The 26,329-nt window shown below is 45.5% G+C and overlaps 1 protein-coding gene across 50 annotated transcripts in view; it reads right to left on the bottom strand.

Moving 5' to 3' along the window:
- LRRFIP1 (LRR binding FLII interacting protein 1) overlaps positions 1-26,329 on the bottom strand; it is a 167,662-nt gene that overhangs the window by 60,641 nt on the left and 80,692 nt on the right. For 31 of the 50 annotated variants that reach the window (XM_077957970.1, XM_077957978.1, XM_077957971.1 and 28 more), the window contains exons 2-7: positions 19,224-19,310; positions 13,199-13,216; positions 9,361-9,408; positions 7,599-7,643; positions 6,350-6,400; positions 3,591-3,629 (exon numbers count right to left, since the gene is read on the bottom strand). In XM_077957970.1, the coding sequence (XP_077814096.1) occupies positions 3,591-3,629; positions 6,350-6,400; positions 7,599-7,643; positions 9,361-9,408; positions 13,199-13,216; positions 19,224-19,310 (288 nt within the window). The remainder of the gene's footprint in view (positions 1-3,590; positions 3,630-6,349; positions 6,401-7,598; positions 7,644-9,360; positions 9,409-13,198; positions 13,217-19,223; positions 19,311-26,329) is intronic. The other 19 variants (XM_077957994.1, XM_077957980.1, XM_077957989.1 and 16 more) reach the window with 2 other exon arrangements.

Raw genomic sequence — 26,329 nt, 5'->3', positions numbered from 1 at the left:
TAAACGCCCCTTAATTCATCTATAAGGAAATTTCTGCCGATTCAAAATAAGAACTGTCAAACATCAGAGACAAAACCAGCTCTTGGGACAGAAAAAGGAGGAGCAGTCTACACAACTGGTAAAAATGGAAGGAGATGCCATCAGGTTCTGGGCATGAGGCCAAATTCCAGACAGAAGTTCTGTCATGTGACCTTAAGTAATTATTTAATCCACTCGAACATCCGCTTTCTCAGCCGTGAAAATGTGCATAATAATAAATACATTACAAAGCCATCGTGAGGATTAAACGAGATGAAAATGAGTATCTCAAGCACCTAGAACAGTGCTCTCATGAAGCATGTGCTGACTGGGCGGATACCTGAATATACATGGAAGGGGCCCGGGCACGTGGGAGGTGCTGAATGTGGTTCCTTATTCAGGGGATGGGTGCTGCATAGCACATGTTTTGCAGCCATGACATTAAAGTAGAAAAAAATATTGAATTTCCAAACAGATTATAAATCCAGATTCATGAAACTTTAACTATCAAACTATATATTTATCTTTGCTATAACTCAAAACAAATCAAGAAATCAATTTGAAGTTTGGAAACAAAAGAAGTGTAGAAATCCTTCCACATTAAATTTGAGAACTCTATGAGTAACATTAAAACATTTCTGAAATAAATTAATAGTAAAAATCTTTGGAGGTTGGCAAGAGTTTTACTCAGACTAATTTCCTCTCATGTCTTCAGCAACAAGATTATTTGACATGAAAATGCATGTCAAGGACTTGCAAATTGTAGATCTCAATCCCTTGTTATCTCTTCAGAAACTAGATTCCAGAAGAAATTAATATAACAATGAAGGCTAACGTTAATCAATTTCAGATGACTTTGACTTTACTAATAAATGAGGAAGAGAAATGTATGACATAAGCAAGGCCTCTGGCTCTCCACTGCTGCTTATGAAACACACAGCGCTGCTTATGAAACACACAGCGCTGCTTATGAAACACACAGCGCTGCAGAGGAACCCTGTCCTTTGCACTGCAGTTCTCCAGCTCAGCCTGCAGCGATGGAGCAGAAGGTGGGCAAGCCGGAAGCATGACAGTATCCTCTCATTTGTCACCTTTCCACTTACAGGCTTCCACGAAAACCCGGGAAAAACTGTTACTCTGCAGGAAAGCCTGCAAAGCAGTTTCCATGACCACGTCTGTGGTAATGGAATTCTATCATAAGGAATCTATTCCTGGGCTGTATTCCTTGAATGTATTCCCAAATCTATAGGATCTTGTTAACTATATCTCCATAGGGAGAAGAACTTTGACCTTCTTGCTAACTTGCTCCTCTTGGATGGTGTTTTTTGTGCTGTATTTAGATGGGTGGGGCTATTTTTACGTGGCGTAAAAGGGCAAGGGGCACTGACAGTTAACTGACCAATATTAGAACAAAAAGTCCACAGGCAGCATATTAACTTCATCTTAAGTTGGGTCTCTGATGTTCAACAAGCTTTGCTCTATTGTACTGTGTGGCTTTAAGCGGTACATAAGCTTGTTCACTTTGCTGGTTTCATGCTCCAAGACTGGGTCTCAGAGGGGAGTCCGCAGACCACCTGCTTCCTGGTCACCTGGCATGCTTCTCACAAGCAAGGGCCCCTGCCTAGGGAATCAGGATACTTAGAGAAAGGGCTCAGGAACATGCATTCTAACAAGCTCTCCAGAAACACTGCCATAAGAGAGAACAAAATAAAGAGGACATACATAAGTTAGAATTTTCTAATACAGGATAAATAAGATACAAGGGTAAATGCCCTATGAAAACGGTAACTTGTGACTAGTCCGAATGCTAATGACTACCACGCAGTGTTATCAAAGCGTCTGTCACCTTCCCGTTGGACCATGCAGAAGTCCCCTGCCAACTTTTTGGATTAATAATGTTAGATGTTTCTTCTCCACGAGTCAAAAGACAGAGCACATGTAAAGGGCATTAGAGATGGAAAACAAACAAGGAAGGCAACGTCAAAACTCTTGAGTTCGATCCCTGATGCATTCTATTGAATTTTTAAAAAGAACACCGAAAAAGAAATCCAAAATGTGTTCCTGACCATTGCTAACACATACATTTATCCCACTGGGGGTTAGCTCTTAAATAAAATTAACTTTGAATTTAACATAAAAAGAGTAATAATCTAGATTTACGTTGCTAATACATTGAATTCCTTAAAGAACAGGGGAGTCGCTGGAGGTACAGTGTCACGGAAATGCTCTCACCTGCCAGAGTGACTTGAAGCGCTCTGTAGGTAACAGATACTCCGTGAAGAGCACTTTCTGAATCTAATGACCTGTCTTTGTGCTTTCCCCTGTCCTGATCCCCAAGCTACTCACTCCGCCTGCATCTGTTAAGAGCAGAATAGCCGCCCCACAGGAGGCTCACGGCACCAAATATGCTATGTAGATGTATGCTACAATTTATTCATTATAATTGCAAACACAAAAATAAATTTTTTTTTTTTTTTTTTGGAGAAGGAGTCTTGCCTAGAGTGCAGTGGCACAATCTTGGCTCACTGCAAGCTCCGCCTCCCGGGTTCATGCCATTCTCCTGACTCAGCCTCCTGAGTAGCTGGGAGTACAGGCACCCGCCACCATGCCTAGCTAATTTTTTTTGTATTTTTAGTAGAGACGGGGTTTCACCGTGTTAGCCAGGATGGTCTCGATCTCCTAACCTTGTGATCTGCCCACCTCGGCCTCCCAAAGTGCTGGGATTACAGGCGTGAGCCACCGTACCTGGCCAAAAATACATTTTTAAAACAGGAATTTACTAAATAATTTTGAAATGCACTGGAACAAATGAAGCACAAAATGCTTCTGGGTAAAGTCCTTCAGGTGAAATAGTACATAATACGCTATAATAACTTTAGTATCAAATCACTTTAATGCTGAGCTGTGCTTTCTGGGGAGAACTTTTTCTTCCTTGAAGTATAACACTGACAGACTTTTAGAAAGCATAAGGCACAGAAACTGTCAGATACATATAAGAAGGAGTAATTCTGAGTTTAAAAGTCTAAAGCCTTAGTTTTTGTTACTGGAAGTAGGAGCTTTCTCAGAGAATATTTCCTGGCAAAAAAGTCAGATTGTACATTTAATTTGAATGGATATAGATTGGAAAATAATGTATTTTTCATTAGGTAAAATGACTTTACATTTAATTTTTTAAAGGAAATTTAGAGGCTTTGGGAATTCTTGATCTAATTTGAGTTCCTTGAAGGCAGACACTATCTTTTTCATCTTGGTATACACAGCTGCTAACACAAGGCATGGCAAACAGCTGGTGCTCACAGGCCACCTGGTGAGGGAGTGTTCATGCACAGATACCTGGGGTCCTCCCTCCGGCAGGATCAGGGCTGCACCCTGGAGGCCCCAGGAGGAAGACTGCTCGCTCCGCAGGGTAAGCCTGCCCTCCTGGCCTCACAGCCCCCCAGGCAAAAACTGGAGACAAAGATGTACTTGGTTTTTTAGAAAAGCACCCAGGAGATTCGTGGAAATAGCATAGGTTATTATATGTCACACCACACAGTTAAGGTCACACAGCAAAGTATATCCGACCATCTCACCCAGGCGTAGGGACCCCCATACTCCAAGTCAGGCTGCGACTGTCAGAAGAAAGATAGCAGAAAAAAAAAACAACAGAAAAGAGAGTTGCCAAAAGTAAATTTAAAAGCTAAGTAAAACATAAATACAAGAAATCTTTAAAATCTTAACAAAAATACATTTTTCCATAATCTCTAGGATCTAATATGTACTTACAAAAAGAATTATGTCAGAATGGTAGCTACCATAGAATCCAGTAGTATTAAATAAACTTCCATGGAAAAGGTTGCTATAATTCAGGAAGTCTGAAACAGTTTGATAAATCTTATTTCCTCTTCTACATAATCCATTTTAGTTACATAAGGGAAAAGGTTAACAGATGGATTGTCGTCAGTTTTTCAAAAAGGAAAATTAAAAATCTAGATTTTTCCAGAAAATCTAAAATCTAGAAATTCTAGAAAATTCGAAATCTAGATTTTCTGAGGAGGCATCCATACAAATGCCAGAATAGTATAAATCACTTCCCCACCTTTTTTAGGGTTTATCATCTTTTCTAGTTAAATGAAGAAGGCCTGTGTTTTCAGAGTCAATAAATAAAAGATACGATCTTAGAATCAACAATGTAAAAAGTTCATAATATTAAAATATATAAAAACAGTAGAAACTGACCCTGTATAGAAACAGAGCGAGATGAGAGTCCTCACTCTGGGGAGTGCCCTGCTCGGTGGTACAAAGGGGCAAGCATAGAGCCCAGGGCGCCCAGGGCACCCAGCACATGGAGGGCACGCAGGCCACCAGGCCTCTGAGCAGCAGGCACTGGCCTTGTTCCTAGGAACTGTGACCCCAAGCAGGCCTCTTCACTGCTCTGGGCTTGTTTGGTACCTATAAATATTAGGAGGTTTGACTCTCATCTCCAGGATCCAAGTTCTTAAGTTCTGAGGAATCTATTTCTTTAGATCAAGTACACGATGGGAAAGTGTCATGTGACTGAAAACGAAAATCCCATCCACTTCCTCCCCATCTTATGTACTGTCCTAATGATGAATCTCCCATAGGGAATTTCAGCTCTTAAAACAAATGTACTTGATATCTTGGCAAAGAGTGGTGTCCAGCAGAAAGATGTAACTTATTTCTGGTTAAAAATCATTGAAAATGAAATGAATGCTGTTACATAACACCATCATACTCGTTCATATTGCAATTGTTTTCAACTCTTTGGGGTCAGGAGACCCTCTGAGAATCTTAAGAAAGTGAACATACTTTTCCCAGGAAAATGTAAGTGCATACCTCTTGCCTATAATTTCAGGAGGGTGTGGCTCTGAAAATGATGCATTTTGAGAGAGAGTCTGGGATTCTGTGTCTCTCTCCTCCTATTCTCTCTTGAACGCGTATAAACCAGGCTTTGCCCTCAACATTTCTGTTAAAAGTTCTCCTGCCAAAGTCACCGACATCCTCTATGCTGCTAAGTCTGAGTTTTCTCCTCTCTTGGTCACTCTCCCTCATCCTTGAAACAGCATTTTCTTCACTGGTTTCAAGGACTCAAGCTTCTCCTGGGCCTGCTCAACAGCTATGATGTCTGGGCCTTGTCTACAGACTTTGTTAATTGAGCTTTGCATTTATTATATTTTGGGTCCATAAATCTTCCCTCTTCCCGGGTGAGTGGTGTCAGAGGGTCCTGAGGTTAACAGTTACAACGGCATTCCTGAGGCTACATCTCAGGAGAAGGTTTTAAGCAGCAAGGAAGCCCTCAGGTGGGCCTCACATTTGAACCACAGCTTTTTGGCAAAATCATTACGGATCTGCTTCTGGCACTGCAAGGACAGTGACAAGGACAGAGTTGCTTCACAGCACAGCAACTCTGTTTCACCTCTGCATTTTATCATTACAAAAGGCCAAATTACACACACACTCAGCACATGTATAAGTCAAGGAATAATAGGATTTACTTGTCACAGTGAAGTAAAACCAGCCTTCAGCTCTATAGGGTCCCTAAGGATTAATAAAATGGAGTGGCTGCTTTGAGACTTATTTATTACTAGTGGTGAGATGTAATTTCAATCCCGTGGTAAAAGAAACTGACATGCTCAGATTAATCCACTGACTTAAAGCACTGGGCAAAACATAGTTTTTCTGTTTTACTTTCCCCAAAACTCACACTCTTTTCAAGTGTAATTATTAAGGTTTCTGAAATGTTTAAGGAAAAGTCCATATTTGTGTTGATTGACCATTAAGCCTATCAGAGGTGAAGAGATCTAATTATAACTGATACAAGGAAAAGCGGCTGAAGGCAGATCTTACGGATCCAGTCCTGGTCCAGGTTTTCAGCAGGCAGTCTATAGCAGCTGTGTGAAAACACTGCTCAATAATAATTAACTTACAGCTACTTTAATAGAGGCTCCAATTTTACCAGAAGCATGTGTGTCAGTGGATACAGACTTACTGAAGGGCAGATGCGCCTTTGCATTCCTGTGGAACACCAATGTGCTGAGACCACTGTGCTAATCAAGGCTTGGGAGCTTTGTGATGTGGATAAGTATTGAAAAAAAGACGACTTCATCTCGGGAGAAAGAAACAACCAACGTGCCTATGCATATTAATAATCTCTCTACAGCAACAAAGAAACATCCCCCACTGATTTGATTTTAAGTAAGCATCTCATCAGTTAAGTATTGACTATCAGACCACGGGGATAATGGAGAAGAAATCAGAATGCAGGGATGAGAAGGCAAAGGGCTTGGACCAGAAACTGTGCCATGCAAACTCCATCATTCTGGTTACTGACCCTCAGGCTTCCACGACTACCCACTGACATGCGCTCGTCTTCATCAGAAGCCTATTAAAAGAAAGGATGAGAACAATCGTGAAGTAATCATACAACATATGTGAAGAACCAGTGCCCAAGTCTTAGGGGGACGCTGGGAACTGACCCCACCCCCAGCAGTGGGGGGGGGGGTCAGCCGCCCCTGGACATCTCAGTGGACACCACAACTAGGTCCCCCACAACATGGCCTTTGTGGATCTCTGTCTGCTTATGGGCAATATGGATTTAAAGTAATTTCAGGGCCAGGCGTGGTGGCTCATGCCTGTAATCCCAGCACTTTGGGAGGCCAAGGCGGGCAGATCACTTGAGGTCAGGAGTTTGAGACCAGCCTGGCCAACATGGCGAAACCCTGTCTCTACTAAAAATACAAAAATTAGCTGGGTGTCATGGTACATGCCTGTAATCCCAGGTACTCAGGAGGCTGAGGCATGAGAATCACTTGAACCCACAAGGCAGAGGTTGCAGTGAGCCAAGATTGTGCCACTACACTCCAGCCTGGGCAACAGAGCAAGACTCCATCTCAAAAAAAAAAAAAGTAATTTCAGGGCCAGGCACAGTGGCTCATGCCTGTAATCCCAGCACTTTGGGAGGCTGAGGTGGGCAGATCACTTTAGCCCAGGAGTTCGAGACCAGATTGGGCAACATGGGAAAACTCCACCTCTACCAAAAATACAAAAATTAGTTGGGTGTGGTGGCGTGTGCCTGTAATCCCGCTACTTGGGAGGCTGAGACATGAGAATCATTGAATCTTGGAGGTGGAGGTTGCAGTGAGCCAAAATTGCACCACTGTACTCTAGGCTGGGTGACAGAGCGAGACTCTGTTTCAAAAAAAAAAAAAAAAGTAATTTCATCCAAGTAGTATTATCTCACCGGTAATATAAATACACAGCATTGGTGTATATTACTATGCAAATTATTTATGGGTATTCAGTGGCACAAAAAGCACTACAGTTGTTATGAATATATTAATACTCAAAAATTTCTCAAACACACTCTCCTTACCAAATTTAGGTCAAAATGCTAAAAGCTGAGTTCATAGTCTTTATTTAGGTAATAATATCAGTATTCCATCATCAATAGTGTTAGTTAATTTCTTTAAGAGATGATATCATCATTAAGATATTATATATATTATATATACTTCAGTCACTACAAGTATAAATTAGAATTCAATCAAATTGCCTAAGTAATTAATGAACACGGTACTAACCGACGTGTTTCTTCTGGATCTACGAGAGTAGCGCTCACTGTCTTCCTACCAAAATAATGGAGGAAACAGTATGAAAATGTTAGAGACAGACGGACACAGGAAAAGTGCTTTAAAAAAGCTTAGGTAGTCCCATTGCAACATAATACAGCAGTTCTGATCTAAATGTCAAATAAATATTTTCTCTGCCTTCGTTTAAAGGCTTCAATTAAACCAGTGGGTAAAAACGTTTTTTTCTGGGGTGGGAGGTTCTTAAGCACAAAAATAATTGGGATACTTCATTTTTGTTGTAAAAACAGTGTCTGGGGCAGAAGCTGGGCCTTAATTTTTTTTAACCTCTATCATCTGGTCCATTTAAATCAATCTACTTTTCCCCTTACTTTCAGAACCTTACTCTCTTCAGGAATCAGAAGACAAATCATTTCCACAAAATATTCGAAAAGGATGTCACTCTTTCTACTACATATTGTGGATTCTAAGACACACATGGTTTTTCACACTTAGACATCTCTGAAGCTGGGGTGTATCTTATAATCCAAGTTGTTCAGTTATAATTAGCATTTTTTTCTTTCTCAGTGGTATATAAAACAACGATACAACTTCAAAGAATGTCTTAAGATTTTTAAAATTTTTCTTTTCTTTTTTTCTCTTATATCACCATGCCTGTGGACAAAAATGTCTTAAGGTTTAACAAAAATACATTTATGTCATGTAAGCCTAAAATGATGGTTTGCCTAGGCTGAATGTAATCATATTTCCGACAGAGTAAGTGTGTGCTCTTTATATTTGAAGAGATAACCTCTTTTATACCCAGTATGTAAGATGTTAGGAAATAATTTTGGATTTTCCTCAGATAATTTTATGTATAAGAAACATTTAATAGGACATTTCTATCCTAACCAGGTTCTCAAATGCTACAAGCATGTGATGAAGTCCACGGGGCCAGGCAATAAAGCAAAAGGGACAGGAAGAGGTGGAAGGACTCAGGTAGATGAACTAACGAGAAGGGCCAGGCCATGCTCTCTCGGGACCAGTGGAAAGCACACAGATTATCCCCCTTCCGCAGCCTCCCTATGTGGGTGCTGCTGCTTCCCGAGAAAGCCAGAAAGACAGGAATATCATCGGGGCGAGCTAGCTCTCCATTCACAGGATGGCAGAGGGGCTGTTCTAGGAAGCAGGTTGAGAAGGTAAAGGAATTTTCTTACCAAAGACCAGTGGTTTCAGCAGGCACAGCGGACAAGATGAAGAGAGAACCCAACAGCAAATGCAGATAAAGTCTAAATGAGGGTGATGGGGCAGCTGGTCGCAATCATGAGTGAAGGAAATGGAGCATAATATACCTCTCAGGTTCCAACCAGAGCCTGGTGAGCTGCGATGCCAATGGGAATGTTCTCTGGAAAGTTCTCAAGCCAGGGGCACATGCCCAGCCTGAATCCTGGTGGAGGGCCCTGTGCTCAAGGAGATCAGGGTGGCTGTGGTAGTGGAGACCTCCCCAAACCGCTGGCCAGGAGACATCAGCAGTCAGTGGCTACTGAACAGGCAAGACCAGGACTGTTTCTAAGCAGGCTGCATTTGGGGATGTAAACAATCAGAGACCAGATGCAGAAATCCCCGGAAGAAAATCTCTCAGTATTAAATTATGGTGCAATAGGAATCTATCTACATAGTTAAACTACATAAGAATTACATTATAAACCATTTAAGTCTCAACATTGTATTCAAATGGGGAGGGAAGAGTAAAAACAAAATTATATTCAAGGCCTACCATCCACTGCTCGATGTCACCCCATTTTGTATCCAGCCCATAATATTTCTATAGACAGAAGGGGAAAAAAATTAGGCAAGAAGTGAAATTTTTTAAAAAGGCAGTTGTCTAAGGCACTGTTCCGACATGCATTTCCAAACCGCCGTCCAGCCGCGCGGTGAAGGTAACACGCCAAGGCAAAGCAGTCAGCAACACACTTGGCTTCTACGCAGGGAGCCGCCACCCGTGCAGTCATGCAGGCTGTGAGCTGTGAAGAGAGATCCTCCCCGCCCATTCCATCCCGGCAAAGCAAGAGAGCCCAGGACGAAGCTTCCCCAGGACCAAGGGCCTCGGCGGAGAGCAAGACAGAAAAGCCGGCCCAGCAGCCTTCACGCCCCCTCGGACAGGCTGCTCATGCCTTCAAAGCAAACACGATGAAGGAATAAAACACCATCTAAGAGAAGGAGAAGCTCAGAGCCATTCCTGTGTTGGGACCTCAGGGAAACTGAGAGAAGAAGGGGAGAAACTGTGTGCTGACACTTGTTCTAGCTGCCTGGTGTCTATGCTGAGTCCAGGCCCATGAGAATTCAGACTTTGATGTCTTTGTAGCATGGACGGAGAGATGACTGCCACCCACAGAAGAGGCCTTGGTACAGAAGAAAAATATGCAGACCCACAAGTTATGCATGTCTGGAGATGACGTTAGCTCAGAGGTGTCCAATCTTTTGGCTTCCCCGGACCACACTGAAAGAAGAATCTTGGGCCACACATAAAATACACTAACGATAGCTGATGAGCTAAAAAAAAAAATTTGCAAAAAAAATTTCATAATATTTTTAAAAAGTTTACGAATTTGTGTTCAGCTGCACTCACAGCCGTCTTAGGCCGCATGTGGCCCGTGGGTTGGACAAGTTTGCTTTAGTTTATACGTCCATGTTTTTATCTTGTTCAGTGGTCCAAGTTAAAATGAGAAAAGCAGACTCAGAACGGCTACTGCTGTCACTGAATTGGGGAATCCCAAAGGTAGGTGGGAACCCAGGTCATGGGCCCAAATAATGGGGTTTTGCTTTTCTGCTTTTTATTTAATTTCCAGTAAGAAAATCAAGAAACAACTAACCAAACTTCCATATTATAACACAGATGCGAATTTTCTCTTTATACATTAAAATCTGATAATCAAGAGAAAAAATCAGACGCTAGACATACAAGACCATTTTTGAAATTATTTTACAATAACCAAAACATGCTGTTGCTATGTTTGGTTTAGTTTCATTTCAAAGTGTGGTCAGATTTAAAAATATGCAGTTCTCAGATGGTCTTACCTCTTTCTCTTAGAGATGATGGTAAGTAGAAAATTGGAAGAGCAAAAATTAGGAGGGAGAATTTAAAATGCTTTTAAAAATTCAATAATACTGAACTCTACTATAAAAAGGACATGAACCATATCTTTTTCTGTAAGTTATTCCCTTGGAATATAAATTCAGAAAGGAAATAAAAGCAAATATATCCTAAAGTCATGTCTTAACTTCAGTGTCAGGGAAATGCATCAGCTTAAAGCTATTTTGCATTCAATTAATGTTAGCACCTGTCAAGTTCCAGATTTTTCACAAGTAAAATATGATGCCATCGCTCCTCCCTATCTTGGCTCAACTAGAAAGAGGGAAGCAAAATATGTTTTTAGAAGGATGAGGGCTATAAAAATTCACAATACAATTATTTAAATTCCAAAAGAAATCTGTATTGTCAGTTTTTCTGTTTTCATAGATTTCTTTTTGCCCATTATATCTGCACACTCTATCTTGCTCTTTTCATGATGAAGAACCGGTATTGAAAATCATTCACCTTGTTCATGGGTGGTCTTTTTTTTTTTTTTTATTGAGAGGGAGTCTCGCTCTGTCGCCCAGGCTGGAGTGCAGTGGCGCAATCTCGGCTCACTGTAAGCTCCACCACCTGGGTTCACGCCATTCTCCTGCCTCAGCCTTCTGAGTAGCTGGGACTACAGGTGCCCGCCATCACGCCGGGCTAATTTTTTTTTTTTTTTTTTTTTTTTTGCATTTTTAGTAGAGACGGGGTTTCACCGTATTAGCTAGGGTGGTCTCGATCTCCTGACCTCGTGATCCGCCCGCCTCGGCCTCCCAAAGTGCTGGGATTACAGGCATGAGCCACCGCGCCCGGCCAGGGTGGTCTTCTAAGTGTCTACTGTAACTGCATTTCACGTCATTCCTGGGCAGAGAACGCCCCTAGTAACAGCAAGTGCAATTAACTAGTAGTTCCTGGGTTAGCCAGCAGCACTAGCATAGCAAACCCAGGGAGGGCAAACATTTCAAAAGTCAATCACTACCATGAGCCGGAAGCCATGCGGAGGGAAGCAGGAGCCGCACTACTTTCAGAAATAGCTTTGATCCCAGAGAAACTGTTCCGCAAAGCAGTTGGCTGGGCCGGAGGAGCAATCGCCGCCTCCTCTCCTCCCCAGACATCTCAGCGATGAGGAAAGCCTTCCCTTCCCTGGGCACACCTTTACCACAAAACTGTGCCGCTGCTCCTCCACTGCGGATTTCCGGGGCTCCTTCTAGCTTCACATTCTACACAAATTCATTCTGACAAAAGTTTTCACAATGTATCCCTGGCACGTTAGTGAAAAGAAACTAAAGTGACCTAGCAAAAGAAAGGCATGAATGCGAGTGGAAACGACCAGACAGAGCCCCTCTTCCAGGTTCTGGATGAGAGCGTCCTGCTGTCAGTCACAGGCAGGGCTCCCCGCCCGGCCTTGCACCTGTCCAGTTCTTCCCGAGGCTCTCTGAGGACGAGGAGGAACGCCAGCTGCAATATCCACTTCTACACTTGGGCCCTGGAAACACTAGCCAAGCACAAGAGATTCTGGCATCTACTTAACAAATTTCTTTGCACTCTTCGGGACAGCAGCTATGCAGAGTGCAGGGCGCCCGCAGGGAAGGCGATTCGTTCTGATGGCCAGCACAGGAATCCAACACAACAGGTCTTAAATCTACCGCCCGTGCATTCCGAGGGCCTGTGGGCTCTAACCTCTGAAATTAAGTGATCTTATTCTGATTTTCTCATCCGCTCTAAGAGAAAAATACAGTTGTTGTTCATCTAGAAACTAAATAAATTTATAAAAGGGAACTATCACAGATGTTGTAAGTATCAAACTAAATTCATTTATGGGAAAGATTCCCTTGTATACAAATTCTATAAATTCTCAAGGAACTCGCTCACTTCTGACTTCATTTTTGCTAGATCTTGAATCACTGACTTGGTTGTCTTTATTTTCTGTGTCCGGCCTGCCCAGTGTATTTACTTCTGAACCTCAGCTGCTTCTACAAAATATTAGGAAACAGAGAGGCGCATTATTTTATGATCTCTCAGCATTAGGGATGAATGGCAGGTTTATTTTATATCATCACTGTCTTTTTACTCAGATTTTTAAGTCAATATCTAATACTCTCTCAATATGTGGTAATCTGCATGGATTTTTTAAGTTTTCTAATAAAATCATCTTTTTCTTTCAATACATAATTTCAGAAGGCTATCCAAATTCTGAAATATAATTTTATTTTGCCTTACAATTACTTTTCTTCTTAAAGAAACAATTTTTAAATTTCTTGAGGAGAATGCAGATGAGAAAAGCATTCAGCACACAGAAATGTGTCTGACTGTGGCTTTGAGTGGGGCAGGATGAGGATCTAGGCAGAATGTTCAAACAAATTCATACACAAAGTAGTAAAATAAACAGTAAGAACGTCTATGTATCTTCAGTGCAAGGTGTTATTTCTGAAAGGTGACCAGGCCCTTGGCAAGGAAAAAACAGTACATGCAAGTTAGAAAATAAAGAAGAGCCTACCTTTTGGACCTGATAGATCTATAGAGAAGGACAAAAGAAAAAAGAAATGTAAAATCCAATTAAAGAAGCTGTAACATCAGAATGAAAGGTTCTCCCCATATGAATCAAAGCCACAATGAATAACAGTAAAATGTGAATAAGAAAACATGTGAGGTCCCACTGACAAGAGTTTGTAATTTTATCACTCACTTTACATTCCATTTTAGATACATCGGGGAAATAGGGGCATAGCCACACGAATCTCTACCAAAAATACTGCTATTATTCTAATACAGAAGTCTGTATAACCTATTGCCATCAGTAAGAAAAAGTTCTTCCTTCATCTTTAATTCAAAATTTCCTTTTGCAGTAATAAAAGTTTAACCAAAAAGTGCAGAAACTTAATTGGAAAGTTAACTGGTCAAATTCACAAATAATGAAGAAAGAGGCTTTGATGTTCTGATTCACAGAGACACATACAGAATAACAGGAAAATTCCAGTTAAATGGAGTGTTCATTAGAATGTAACAGAAATCTTCCTAAAAGAGGTTATTATCATACATTGACACATTCGTTTGCTTCAGAGGTTTCTCTTAATTTTGTAGTAATCACTAGATAAAACTGAGATAGCTACTCATTTTCATTCATTCTTCATTAAGACATTTATCATATCAGGCACTATTGAAGGCACTGCCAAAACTGCGAGACCAAGAAGTTGGCATTTCTAGTCTTATATGGGGGAACACATGTGACTATATCCAACAATATGACTGTAAGAAACAAAGCATCTCTAACCAAAATGTGTATCAAGTCAGTAGCAAGAAAAGAGATACCCCGATCACCATTTTTTTCTATCAGTGTAGGTTCTCCCGAAGAAGTTCAAGGTTCCCTTGATTTTCCCAAAAATATGTACATTATTTTCCCCTAACAAATCCGTTAAAAAAGAGCTCATATCCTTTTAAACAGACCCTGGAATGCAGCTAGAGTAAGCTGTGGTGGGTTCTCGCCGTCTGTGTGCTGAAAAGAACCACCTCCACGCTTCCCTTGGGGGACACCAACCCCGGTCAGCTTCCTGCCCTTCTCAGTGTTCTCAGAGCGGCCCCCTCAAGAAAACCCTGAGCCTGCTCAGAAACGCCTGCATGCAGGGGAGATGGCTTTTGGCCCAGATGAAAACAGGGATCAGGTTTCTCAATTTTTATACCAAAGTATCAACCCTACCCTTTAAACACTGGTCTTCCAAAAGGTATTCATTTCCCCTTAATCAACAACTTAAAATGCCAGTGCCCCAAGCTACCAGATTGTATAACCTCCAATTGTGTTAACTGGTTCTAATAATAGCCAGGCCCAGAGACTTGATATGCAAAGAAGAGTGTGAGGCACCTTCCTAAATCCTCCAGGCACCGCCCGAAGATGGTCCGAAGACGTGCAAGCTCAGACCCCACTAGCTCGACTCCCTCTTCCCTCTGGATGCATACACAGATGCTCATGTGTGTGAGTGCACATACACACACATGCACACACAAATGCGTGCGAGGACACATGGGTACACCCCTCCTGGCCTCTGCCCCACCCTCTGGATCACATAAAAACACAGCTAGGTGAACGGCTACTGATTCTGTATTTACAGAAAATTCTAACAAAATTGTCTATTTTATGTTTCATATTCCTGTGCCTCAAATTCCGCACCAAGAAGAACTTCAAGGCATGCTTCCACTTGGAAAGTGACTAGGATTATGTGGATCATTCTATTTCCCCCTCTGCTGTGGATGCCAGCATCCTCAGCGTGAACTTCAACCCCATGGTCCACGGACTCACTCCATCCTCCACTCTTACTTGTTTTTATTGTTGGCTGCAGAACTGATTTCGAGACAGAGGGGTGTGCTAGGAAGACCACAGGCTTTGCATCTTGTCAAACCCGGTTTGAACCTTGGCTTGGCCATTTTCTTGAATTCAGGGAAAACTGTGTCTCCCCCTAAGGCCTGTTTTCCCCACCTGTAAAGTTCGGGAAGATGCCCACCACCGACGGTAGGTGACAGCCCCAAGCCCACCTCTGCTGCATGGCAGGGGCCCTGAGATGACCCCAATCCCAGGCTTCTCTGACTAGTAACAAAATACACATCTATCTTATTTAAGATCTTTCAATCCTTCTTTTGAAGAAGCAGACATAAACTTTAAACAAGAATGTCATCACCTTGCAAAGGCCCTAAATTCATGAAGGCACTGTTGCCGTCGTTAGGAACGCGTGCTGCGCTGGGCTGACTGGGCCGGCCCTTCCTCGTCTGGCTCTCGTCTCCCAGGGCAGCTTCCTGTCTGTCACATCCATCCTCTGCTGCCACAAAGAGTGGCTTTCTCCTCCGTAGAGCTGCTTCACTCCGTGTCCTCACTCACTATCTTGGCCACGTTCATTTCTCTGCCCCTCCCAGGCTCTCGTTCCACAACCTGGTAAATTTGGGTGGCTCTGGGTCCTGGTCCGTGACCAACCCCAGGCAGGAGTCTGCAGCCACGCCCACGACACCCGCCCTGTGTCATAGCCGCAAGCCACAGTCATGAGGGCAGAAGTGCAGGCATCAGTGATGAGGAAGCTGAGACTGCAGATCCACACAGGACCGTGCAAAAGGTAACGTTGGCCAAAGGTGCTGCCTGCTAGGGACACCATCCCCTCCTCTGGTCCCTGCTGTCTGAGAGCACAGACCAAAACCACCACTCTTGGTGGAGGACGTTCCACCGAATTTGCAACAGGATGAGATATTTTGACCCCTGTGGCCCCCTGAAATATCTTTATGATAAAACCATGCAGCAGGGAGAATTTCAAAATCTGAATGCGATCTACTAAGCAAATGACATCTGTACACGTGCTGAAGAGGACAAACCATGGAGTTTTACATCAGATTTCATCAGATGTTCTCTGCAAGGTCCGTGCTCATCAGAGGCATCAGCGAGGGCTGCTCTGCACCCCCTTTTTACGATACTAAAATTAAATGCCCAAGACTTGGTTTCCCACCTGGAGTAGCAACTACTTTTTATTTTTTGACTTTTTGAAAGAGATGGGGGTCTCATTATGTTGCCCCAGTGGGAGTGCAGCGGCTACGCACAGGGACAATCACGGCTCGATCATTGCTTCAGGCTCCTGGGCTCAAGCAATGCTCCTGCCTTAGTGTCCTGAGTAGCTGGGACTACAGGTGCATGCTACCACGCCCGGCTTATTTTTTATTTTTCTTCTCGTGTGGCTTGGAATATTACAACAGAGATGCGGGAGTCCAGCAACAGACTGTCCTTACGTTGTACAATTAAAATGCAACAGAAAAGGGCTTCCTTTGAATCAAAGGAATAAAGGGATGCTTTGCTTTTAAAGGAGGCCATTCACATAGATGATTGCTTGCCTTAATTCATCTTAGTTATTTTTTAAATCAAGAACTTTTGCCCAACAACTTTGTAACAAGCTGCTTATATCAATATGTATATATTTAAATCAATTCTATCCATAATTAAGGATATAATATGGGGCAGGTGCGATGGTTAACGCCTGTAGTCCCAACACTTTGGGAGGCTGAAACAGGCAGATCAAGAGGTCAGGAGTTAGAGACCACCCTGGCTAACATGGTGAAACCCCATCTCTACTAAAAATACAAAAAATTAGCCGGGCGTGGTGGCCGGCACCTGTAGTCCCAGCTATTCAGGATGCTGAGGCAGGAGAATCGCTTGAACCCAGGAGAAGGAGGTTGCAGTGAGCCAAGATTGTGCCACTACACTCCAGCCTGGGTGACAGAGCAAGATTCTGTCTCAAAAAAAGATACAATATATTTTTATCTAAATGTTTAATTTGGAAGATGTACGTACATACTATATAATTCTTTTTTCACCTTGATTTTGTAGAAATCCTAGGTTTGTATTCTTGATGAAAGTAACTTTCGTTACATCTACTGTACAAGAGAAAGATGAAGAAAGGATGACGGATGCTATCATGAAGGCCGAGTAGGGCCCGCTCACAGCTTCACGGCCATCTGCATCCTCTGGGCCCTTGGCTCTGCTGTAACAACAGAGCTGAGACACAGGAACTATGAACAGGGCAGGGGGCCTTAAAATCCCATCAACCGTGCGAAACCTGCCAGAACAACAAAATATTTTGGGAAATTCTTTTTATAACTCTTTTACAACCTTAATAAAAAACAAAGACTGAGTGAGGTCCTATTGGGGAGCCAGGCAAAATGAATTAAAGTCGGATAAGCCTCAGAACGCCAGCATTAGCCTGAGGGGGTGGCTTCTGGCTCTGGAGAAAGAGGCAGCCGTCCGCTCAGGACACACCGCTTAGGACACAGCGGTGTGTCCTAAGAAACAGTGGCCACTGCCCGCCAAATTAACCACCTTGCCCACCTGCTGCCGTTAGGTTTCTAAAACAGATGGAAGGGGCCAGCAGTGTCCTGCACACAAGGAGCTTGAGAGCATCCACTGAGGTATGAACAGACATTTCTACAGAGACACTGATACTGGGCCGTGTGAAAAAGCACTTGAAATTGTCATTTAAAATATATATATGTAAGCCAGGTGTGGTAGCTCATGCCTGTAATCCTAGCACTTTGGGAGGCCAGGAGGTCAAGGCAGGAGGATCACTTGAGATCAGGAGTTGGAGACCAGTCTGGTCAACATGGCGAAACCCCGTCTCTATTAAAAATACAAAAATTAGCCAGGCATGGTGGTGCGCACCTATAATCCCAGCTACTCGGGAGGCTAAGGCATGACAATCGCTTGAATCTGGAGGCGGAGGTTGCAGTGAGTGGAGCTTATGTCACTGTACTCCAGCCTGGGCAACAGAGCAAGACTTGATCTCAAAAAAAAAAAAAAGTATACATATACATATTTAAAAACCAGTTCAGAATAAAAGCACTATTCCTTCAGGTGGCCTCCGGCACCACTATGGATACCAGAGCTTGAGTGTGCAGGACGGTTCCCAGGGCTCGGTGACACTGCCCAGCCTCTGCATGCAGGTTTCTACACGGAGTGGCAACCTCCTAGCAGCAGAGGGCAATGAGCACGTTAGACCGGTGGCAAGGCCCCAACCCTGCAGGGAATGTGGCCAGCTTGGTCTTTGCTGGGAATGTGGCGGGATCTACAACCACTGAAAGAGAATCTGGAAATTCAGGTTTTTATTGGAAATCTCACTGGTTTTAAACACTGGCTCGCCTTTTTACATTTGGCTATGTAAGCCAAACAAGAAAATCAACCCTGGGGAAGACAGCTGGTTACTCCTGACAAAATAAATTCAAATCTTCTTAAGAAGAAAAGCCCTTGGGGGTGGGCTCGGGTGTGGACAGTCCCTTGGCCCCAGGGCATGGCCCACGGGAGAACATGGACTGAGTGGGGTCTCAGCTTCTATGTCTCTGAGGTCAGAGAAAAGGTCACACCATAACTGTGAGTTAAAGAACCCTCATGCTGTCGGAAATGACTCCCAGCTCCAGCTCCAGATGATGAAAATAACTTGCAAATGGCTTGAGCAGGTGTGTCAACACATTGCTAGCCATTTTCCCAGGGAGGAATTTCTTCCCTGCCTGCTTCATCCATGTGTTCATTCCCGTCTCTCTATCACACAGGAGCTCTAGATATCCTGAAACCTGCAGCCCGTGTGTGACCAACACTGTACAAACCACGGGGGACGTATTTTTAAACAAAACAATCTGGCCAGTTTAAAAACTCATTAATCCATTCTTCTTTTCTACTTTAATCCAGAGAATCTAGACTCTAGTACAACAGTTAGAACCTAAAGCTCAGACCCTGAACATTTTGGCTCCCTGCAGCTGGAAACGACGATCTTCACAGGCAAGAGGCTTCTAAGCCCCTCTCAGGAGCCAGCAGGTCTGAGCAGGCATGCCTGATATCCATGCTATGTGCACTCCTGGCCTGACCTTGGGCAGAAGTCAGGCACAAACGTACTCCGACCACGAGCAACGTGAGCCAGCCAGGTGCGTCTGCAGCAACAGGTGCCTGCCCTTGCACGCTGGGCCCAGAACGCAAATCACTGTGAAAAGACCCAACGAGGAGTCCCAAACGTTACCTCCTTCTGCTGCCGCTCCAGCTCCTTCATGCGGATCTCACGAGCCTCCGCGCGGGCCGCCCGTTTTGCAGCGAGCCGGGCCTCCGCCTGAAACAGACAGAGTATCTTGTCAGAGGACAGAGCAGCGGGCACCTTCCCAGTGGAGGGTCGGCAGTGATGATGCGGAAAGAAAATCTTGTTCAGAGTTTAACAGATATACAGCAATAAATTTCAGACTAATAGAGTAAAAGGGTGGTCACAAGCAACAGAAATAGTCCTTATAAGAACTGCTACCATTTATCAAGCTCTTACCACATGCTAGGCAGGAACTATTCTAAGAGCTTTATGGATATGATGCCATGTACTTGCTGAAATAGCCTCATTAGGCAGAGACTGTTACCATCCCCAGTTTAAATATGAGGGAACTAAGGCACAGAGAGGGTAAGTAACTTGCCTGAGGTCACACAGCCTGTAAGTGGCAGGGCTGGGCAGTCAGCCTCCCTCTGGAGCTCTGACAGACGCATGGAGCGGAGTGTTAACAGCTGGATGCTACTTCAGGTTTCCAGTTCAATCCCTCGCTTTACAGAGCAGAAAGTGGAGGCCTGGAGAAGTTGCCAGACCCATCTGAGGTCATAGGGCTGGCAGGTATGGAGCTGGGACTGTAATCCCAGCGAACTCCCATCCAGTCACTTCTCAGCACACATGCACTCTCAGCTTCCCCTTCAACACAGCCGTGCCAGGAGTCCGTCTTTTCCCAACACAATGTAGATCACAGCAGAATGGTTCTAGCTGTTGGGAGTCCTTCCTTGCACTAAAAAATTAGCCTCCATATAAGTATTTTTCAACTTGTAGCTGTTCTGCCACATTCTGCTCCATGAGAACGTTTCAAATGCTTGAGCAGGAATGGATATGATGCTATCGAGCCTGGCATCTGAACTGTTTCTACAAACGACTTACAAAACATTTTACAAACTGCATGTGTATTCACTGTTTCATGTGATACAACAACCCAGTAAACTCGATGGCATAAGTGTTACTGAATGTAGGTTTTCCGGTATCAAATAAACCCCACCCTCTTTCTACTTCAGTTTTTTTGAGAATACATCTGTAATCCTTCCACCAATGGTTCTATAAACACAGTTTTCAGACGTCTTGCATAATGTTTTCCTTTTTTTCTTCCTTTTTTTTTTCTTTTTCCTTTGGGGATGGGGTCTTGTTCTGTCGCCCAGGCTTAAGTGCAGTGTGTGTGTATTCACAGGTGTGATCACATCTCACTGAAGCCAGGAACTCCTGGGTTCTAGCAACCTCACTTAGCCTCCTGAGTAGCTGGGACTACAGGTATGCACCACCACAACTGGCTCCTAGATAATATTAAAATGGGACTTCCGAGGTGGCTAGCAAGCTCCTGGCATGGGGGTGGTCCTGACAGGGACATCCATCTCTCCCATCCTAGACTTACACTATATTACAGATGTATCTTCTTTCTCAATTTTAATCTAAGTTGCAAACTGGCCATACTTGATCTGTCGTCTTGAGGTTGCCTGGCTTGTATCCTCATGAGGAATCTGTTCTATTCGCTTGGCTCCTTTATCAACCCACCCCATGTCTTTCAAATCAAGGGGTGTCAAAAATCACAATTGCATCAAGAGTTTGATACCTTGTTGCCATTTTCAATTTCCAAGACCACAATACATGGTGTGAAGGGCCTATTGGGGCCAGGCTAGGCATGGCGGCTCAGGCCTGGAATCCTAGCACTTTGGGAGGCCGTGGCAGGTGGATCTCTTGAGGTCAAGAGTTTGAGACCAGCCTGGGTAACACGGTAAAACCCTGTCTCTACCAACAATACAAAAATTAGCCAGGTGTGGTAGCACACACCTGTGGTCCCAGCTACTTGGGAGGCTGAGGTGGGAGGATCACTGGAGCCTGGGAAGTTGAGGTTGTAGTGAGCTGTGATTGTGCCACTGCACTCCAGCCTGGATGACAGAGTGAGACCCTGTCTCAAACAAAAGAAAGGCCTCTTGGGTCTATACAAAGATCTAGCAAAGAGGAAAGAGACAGAGAACGAAAGGCATTAGAGTGACGTCCTACAGCCCTACCAATGGGCCAGCAAAGTGACCAAGGCCACGCCAAGGGCAGCCCTTCCTAGTAAGGCAGGTGGCTCTGTGCCATTGGCTCAGTTTCTAAGTCAGTTCAGAGCAGGCATGAGGTTTCAAAGCAGCCATAGCCCACCAGCTTGGGGGTTGGGAGGCGGAGGAACAGAGAGGAGGGGCTAGGAAAAGAGAAGGGAGGCCATACAGAAAGAAGAAGGGGAGCAGAGGGGTGAGATATAAGAAAGAGGAAAGGGCTGGGGGAAAGAAGGGCACCAGAAGGGAACGGAGGGAGAGACAAGGGCAGTCGACTGAATTCTGGGTTGGTCTCCAAGACTCTGATGTACACGCCCTGCATAGCCCTCTCCCACTGTGTGGGACCGTGGAATTGTGGGCTGGTCCCCAAGACTCCCACCACCAGTGTACCTGCCTTGCATACCCCTCTCCCACTGAGTGTGTGGGACCATGGACATAATGGATGACACCACTGTAATTAGGCTGTATTACGTGGCAAAGAGTATTAAAAAATAATTAAGATCCTTCATCAGTTGACTGCCTTGCTCAAAAGAGAGATTATCCTGTGGGCCTGCCCCAATCAGGAGAGCCCTTTAAAAGATGGTCTAGAAGTCAGTGTCCTTGCTGGCTTTGAGAAAGCAAGCTGCCCAGTGGGAGGGACCTCGACGAGCTGAGAGCAGCCCCTGGCTGACTGACACCAGCAGAACAGTGACCTCAGTCCTACAACCACAAGGAACTGAATTCTTCCAACAAAAATGTGGCTCAGAAGAGGGGCCCGAACTCCAGAAAGACCCCAGAGTGGCCAACACCTTGGTTGTAGCCTTGTGAGACCTGAACACGGGACCCAGTGGGGCTGAGTCCAGGCTCTTTTTTTTTTTTTTTTTTTTGAGACAGGGTCTCCCTCTGTCACCCAGGCTGGAGTGGCGTGATCACAGCTCACTGCAACCTCCGCCTCCCAGGTTCAAGTGATTCTCCCATCTCAGCCTCCCGAGTAGCTGGCACTACAGGGCAGGTGCCACCACACCGGCTAATTTTTGTAGTTTTTATAGAGACAGGGTTTTGCCACATTGCCCAAGCTGGTCTCAAACTCCTGGGTTCATGCCATTCGCCTGCCTCAGCCTCCCAAACTGCTGGGATTACCAGCATGAGCCACTGCGCTTGGCCAATGTGCCCAGACTCCTGACTACAGAAACTGTGAGATCATAACTATGTGTTATCCTAAGCCGCTGAATTGTGGATATTTATTACACACTAGCAGATAACAGAAGGAGAGGAGGCCTGAGGTGACTCCTGCTCTCACAGGGAAAGTATCTCTGCGAGCTGAGTGGGGTCCCAGGCACCTGCATGCCCACCCACTTCCCTGCCTGCCTGCCCAGCTCCCCACCCTAATCCAGCTTAGCTCTGCTTGGGTCTGGCCAAAGGTCCTTGCAGAGCTCGCCCGCCTGAGCATGCGGTACTCCACCTGGGGGCTCCCTGTCAGGCGTCCTCACTCCAGACTCGCAAGACTCCAAAACAATGTCCTGTCAGAGCCAGCTGCTCTTGGGGGCCCGCCCTCCACCAAGGAAAAGGTTCCCATCATGGCCCGCCTTCGGCCTAACAGGTCTACCCCCGTCCCTCACTTGGGGATAATGACATTTAAAGACTAAAAATCAGTGACCTTTGCTGGGAGGCACATGGGCTTGGGCTGACAAAGGAACCCCATGGATGAACCATGTTACGGCATCAATTCCTCAGGAGGACACGCGCCCACCTCCAGGACAGGTCAACTATGGCGATCTCCACCTTACATGAGAATTCAGAAAGAAGTCCATTTGTCACTGAATACAATTCCAAATCCTTGCAACCCCCGCCTTCTAGAACATCTCCATCCCTTACGATCCTCACATGACTCATATGTGGAAAACAAAGTGCTGGCAATACCGGAAGTGGCAATTTAGTTTACGGGCAATTCTTGGAATCTGCCTGACTAAACACCAACAAATATATGAGCCAGCATTTAAACTGGCACAAAACCCATGCATGACCATCTTCACGAACACAAAACTACACACTTAGCCACAGAATAACTCTTGCCACTCGCTTAAGATGCCTGAAAGAAAATCTGCAGAGTTGGCCAGGCGTGGTGGCTCACACCTGTAATCCCAGCACTTTGCGGGGGCCGAGGCAGGCGAATCACCTGAAGTTGGGAGATTGAGACCAGCCTGGCCAACATGGTGAAACCCTGTCTCTACTAAAAATCTACTAAAAGTACAAAAAATTAGCTGGGTGTGGTGGTGGGTGCCTGTAATCCCAGCTACTCGGGAGGCTGAGGCAGAAGAATTGCGTGAACCTAGGAGGTGGAGGTTGTCGTGAGCCAAGATCGCGCCACTGCACTCCAGCCTGGGAGACAGAGCAAGACTCTGTCTTGAAAAAAAAAAAAAAAAAGAAAGAAAGAAAAGAAAATCTGCAGTTTTGACAAAATTCTTCCCCAAACAGAGACACTGCGAAGAAAGGCACAGCAGCCTGACGGGGCACAGCAGGTGACAGACAGTGGGAAGAGGGCTGACTGTGCAGACGCGGGTTCTCAGGGATCAGGGCACCTTGCGCCAGTGCTCCAGTGGTGCAGGACGAATCCTTTATTGACCGACACTTTCGTAAAATATAAAATCTCATGAAGGGCCACAGCCATGTCAGACTGCTTGAAGAGTTTCGGAACACGGCCTGTCACTTTCTGTGAGTAGCCTGTGGGCTAACCATGGCCCGCGGAGGTCACAGGAACGCACTGTGCTGTGAATGCAGGGTGGTGTCTCAGCACCGCTTGAGATGGTGGGAGGGATTTCCAAAATGCGGTTTAGGTGTCCAGTCTCCCGGGAAACAGGCAAAGCGCCTGGTGACAATGTACATGTGATGAGGACCACATGGGGGAAGAAACGTGGGGCCGGGGCTGCTGTGGAGAACTTGACCCAACGCTGGGGGGCTGCGGAAGGCATCCGCAGGACAGGAGCCCTAAGCTGGACCCTGAAACAGGACAAGCAGAGCTGGGTGGCTGCGACCAGGGGCTGGTGACAAGGAGTGCAGACACCTGGGGTGCAGACCCTCGCCCTCAGCCTCCATATCTGGAACCTTGTCTTGAAAGAATTCAGAACCACTGAAGGGTTTTAAGAACACAGCGGAATCTGACTTTTGTTTTAGAAACAGGGCTCCGATAGAAACGTGGGGAGCAGGTATGGGGTGGGGTGAGCAACAGGAAACCCAGGAAGCGAGTTGAGGGGCTGCTTCCAGCATGGGGACAGGAACGGGCTGGGCTGCAGAGGATCAAGCCCAGTGGCAGAGTCCAGGCCCATGGAGTTTGGGATACAAAGCAAAAACTGCACAGGGCTTCAGATAACTCAGGAGACCAGACTGCGCATACCCCAAATGGCCTGCAGGCTGAGTCATTCTTTCACCCCGATCCGGGCTTGCTGGATCCTCCACTGATGAGATTAGAACAGCAGCTTCTTGTCATGGTCCTCACTAGTGTCCATGGGGGCTGGTCTGTCCCTACCCCACAGGAGCCAATAGGGAAAGAGCGAACACTCGTCTGTTCCTGGGGTCCTACACTCTGAGGCCTCCCTTCTCTGCCCATGCAATCTCTGCTGGGATACTAAAACACTGAGGAGTACAGTGAAATGATCTCCCTCTGACTTGTCTTCAAAAAACCTGGGTGGGGTGTAAATGGCTGGAAGCGAACAATTGTTGAGGCTGGGTAATGGGGGTACAAGGCTCTTTAAACTGTTGGCTCAGTCCCACCCCAGTTCTGGGTTCCCACAAGCCCCTCCCCCGCCCCCTCCTTGCCCAGCATGTGGGGTCATTCAAGATAAAGGCACCTGCTTGCAGCAGGCCATGCACAGCTCGGTCTGGTTGCAGTGTTTCATAACAAAGAGCAAAAATTTAAAAAAGAAAGAAAGGAAGGAAGGAAATGAAAGAACCCCAAAACCAAAACTCATGCTTTCTGCTGCTGGAAGGTGGCCCTGCTGCTGGGTTTTGCAGCGCTGCCCCCACCGTGTCCTCTCTCAGCTCCTGCTGCTGCCTGTGGGGTTAGGACGGAGCAGAGGGAGGAGCTGACTCGAGCTCCTCTGACAAGATCCAGGCTCCCTGGCTTCTCAGGAACGCCCACAACGGTTGGTCCAGAAGCATTCCTGTTCGGAGCACACAGCCCGGCCCTTTCCCCGGGATCCCACCCACCCTGGCCAGGGACCCCACAGACAGTTTTACAGGAACTGGGTCTTAGAGCAAGATAGTCTTTGAGGGTGGGGGTGGCTGGGAAAAAAAGATTCCATTTACTATCAAAGTTGCCTCCTTGTCCTAATCCTAGAAAGCCGACCCTCAACTCCAGAATTGTACTTTTGTGTCTCATTTCACCATATGTGAATATGACAGCCCTCTAATATGGAGGTGGTGTGTATGGTGATAAGAGATCTAAAAATACACAAGGAAGCACAAGTATGACCCCCAGGGCCTCCGAAACAAATGGCTAAAAAGACAGCTAGGTTCTCCCAGCCACATCCTCGATGCCAGCGCCACAGCCTGCTGTGGAGTCCGAGTCTGTGGGGGCACCTCCATGGGAGCCCCATCTGCTAGGCGCCCGGCCCACAGGCCAGATGGGGAGACAGGCAACCAAAGTGACCCTTCTCCCCCTGCAGGGTCTTCTCTGGGCTGCACAGACCGTGCGTGGCATCTCGGGAGCCAGGCTGGAGAGGCCTGGGGAAGACTGCGTGAAGAAGTCACCATTCCCAGCCCGAGCCACAGATAAAAGCACATGTTAGGAAGCGCTTTGCAAAGGGATCCCACAGCATGCAGAGGGCCCTGAGTGGCTCTAGTCCTAGACAGAACCACACAGCAGAAACGGCTTCTGCTGGGGCAGGGCACACAGGGCAGTGAGGTAAATAGTTCAACTCACGCCTGTTCTTCCAGGGCCCCCCACGGGCCTCCTGCTCAGAGCCCCAGAGATTCCCAGCTGCAAGAAGACAGTCACTCAAAGATAATGGCCGTCCCTTCTTCCGGATT

The sequence above is a fragment of the Macaca mulatta genome, chromosome 12 (assembly GCF_049350105.2).
Source record: "Macaca mulatta isolate MMU2019108-1 chromosome 12, T2T-MMU8v2.0, whole genome shotgun sequence".
NCBI classification, from domain to species: domain Eukaryota; kingdom Metazoa; phylum Chordata; class Mammalia; order Primates; family Cercopithecidae; genus Macaca; species Macaca mulatta.
This window is presented reverse-complemented; position numbering and strand designations above follow the sequence as displayed.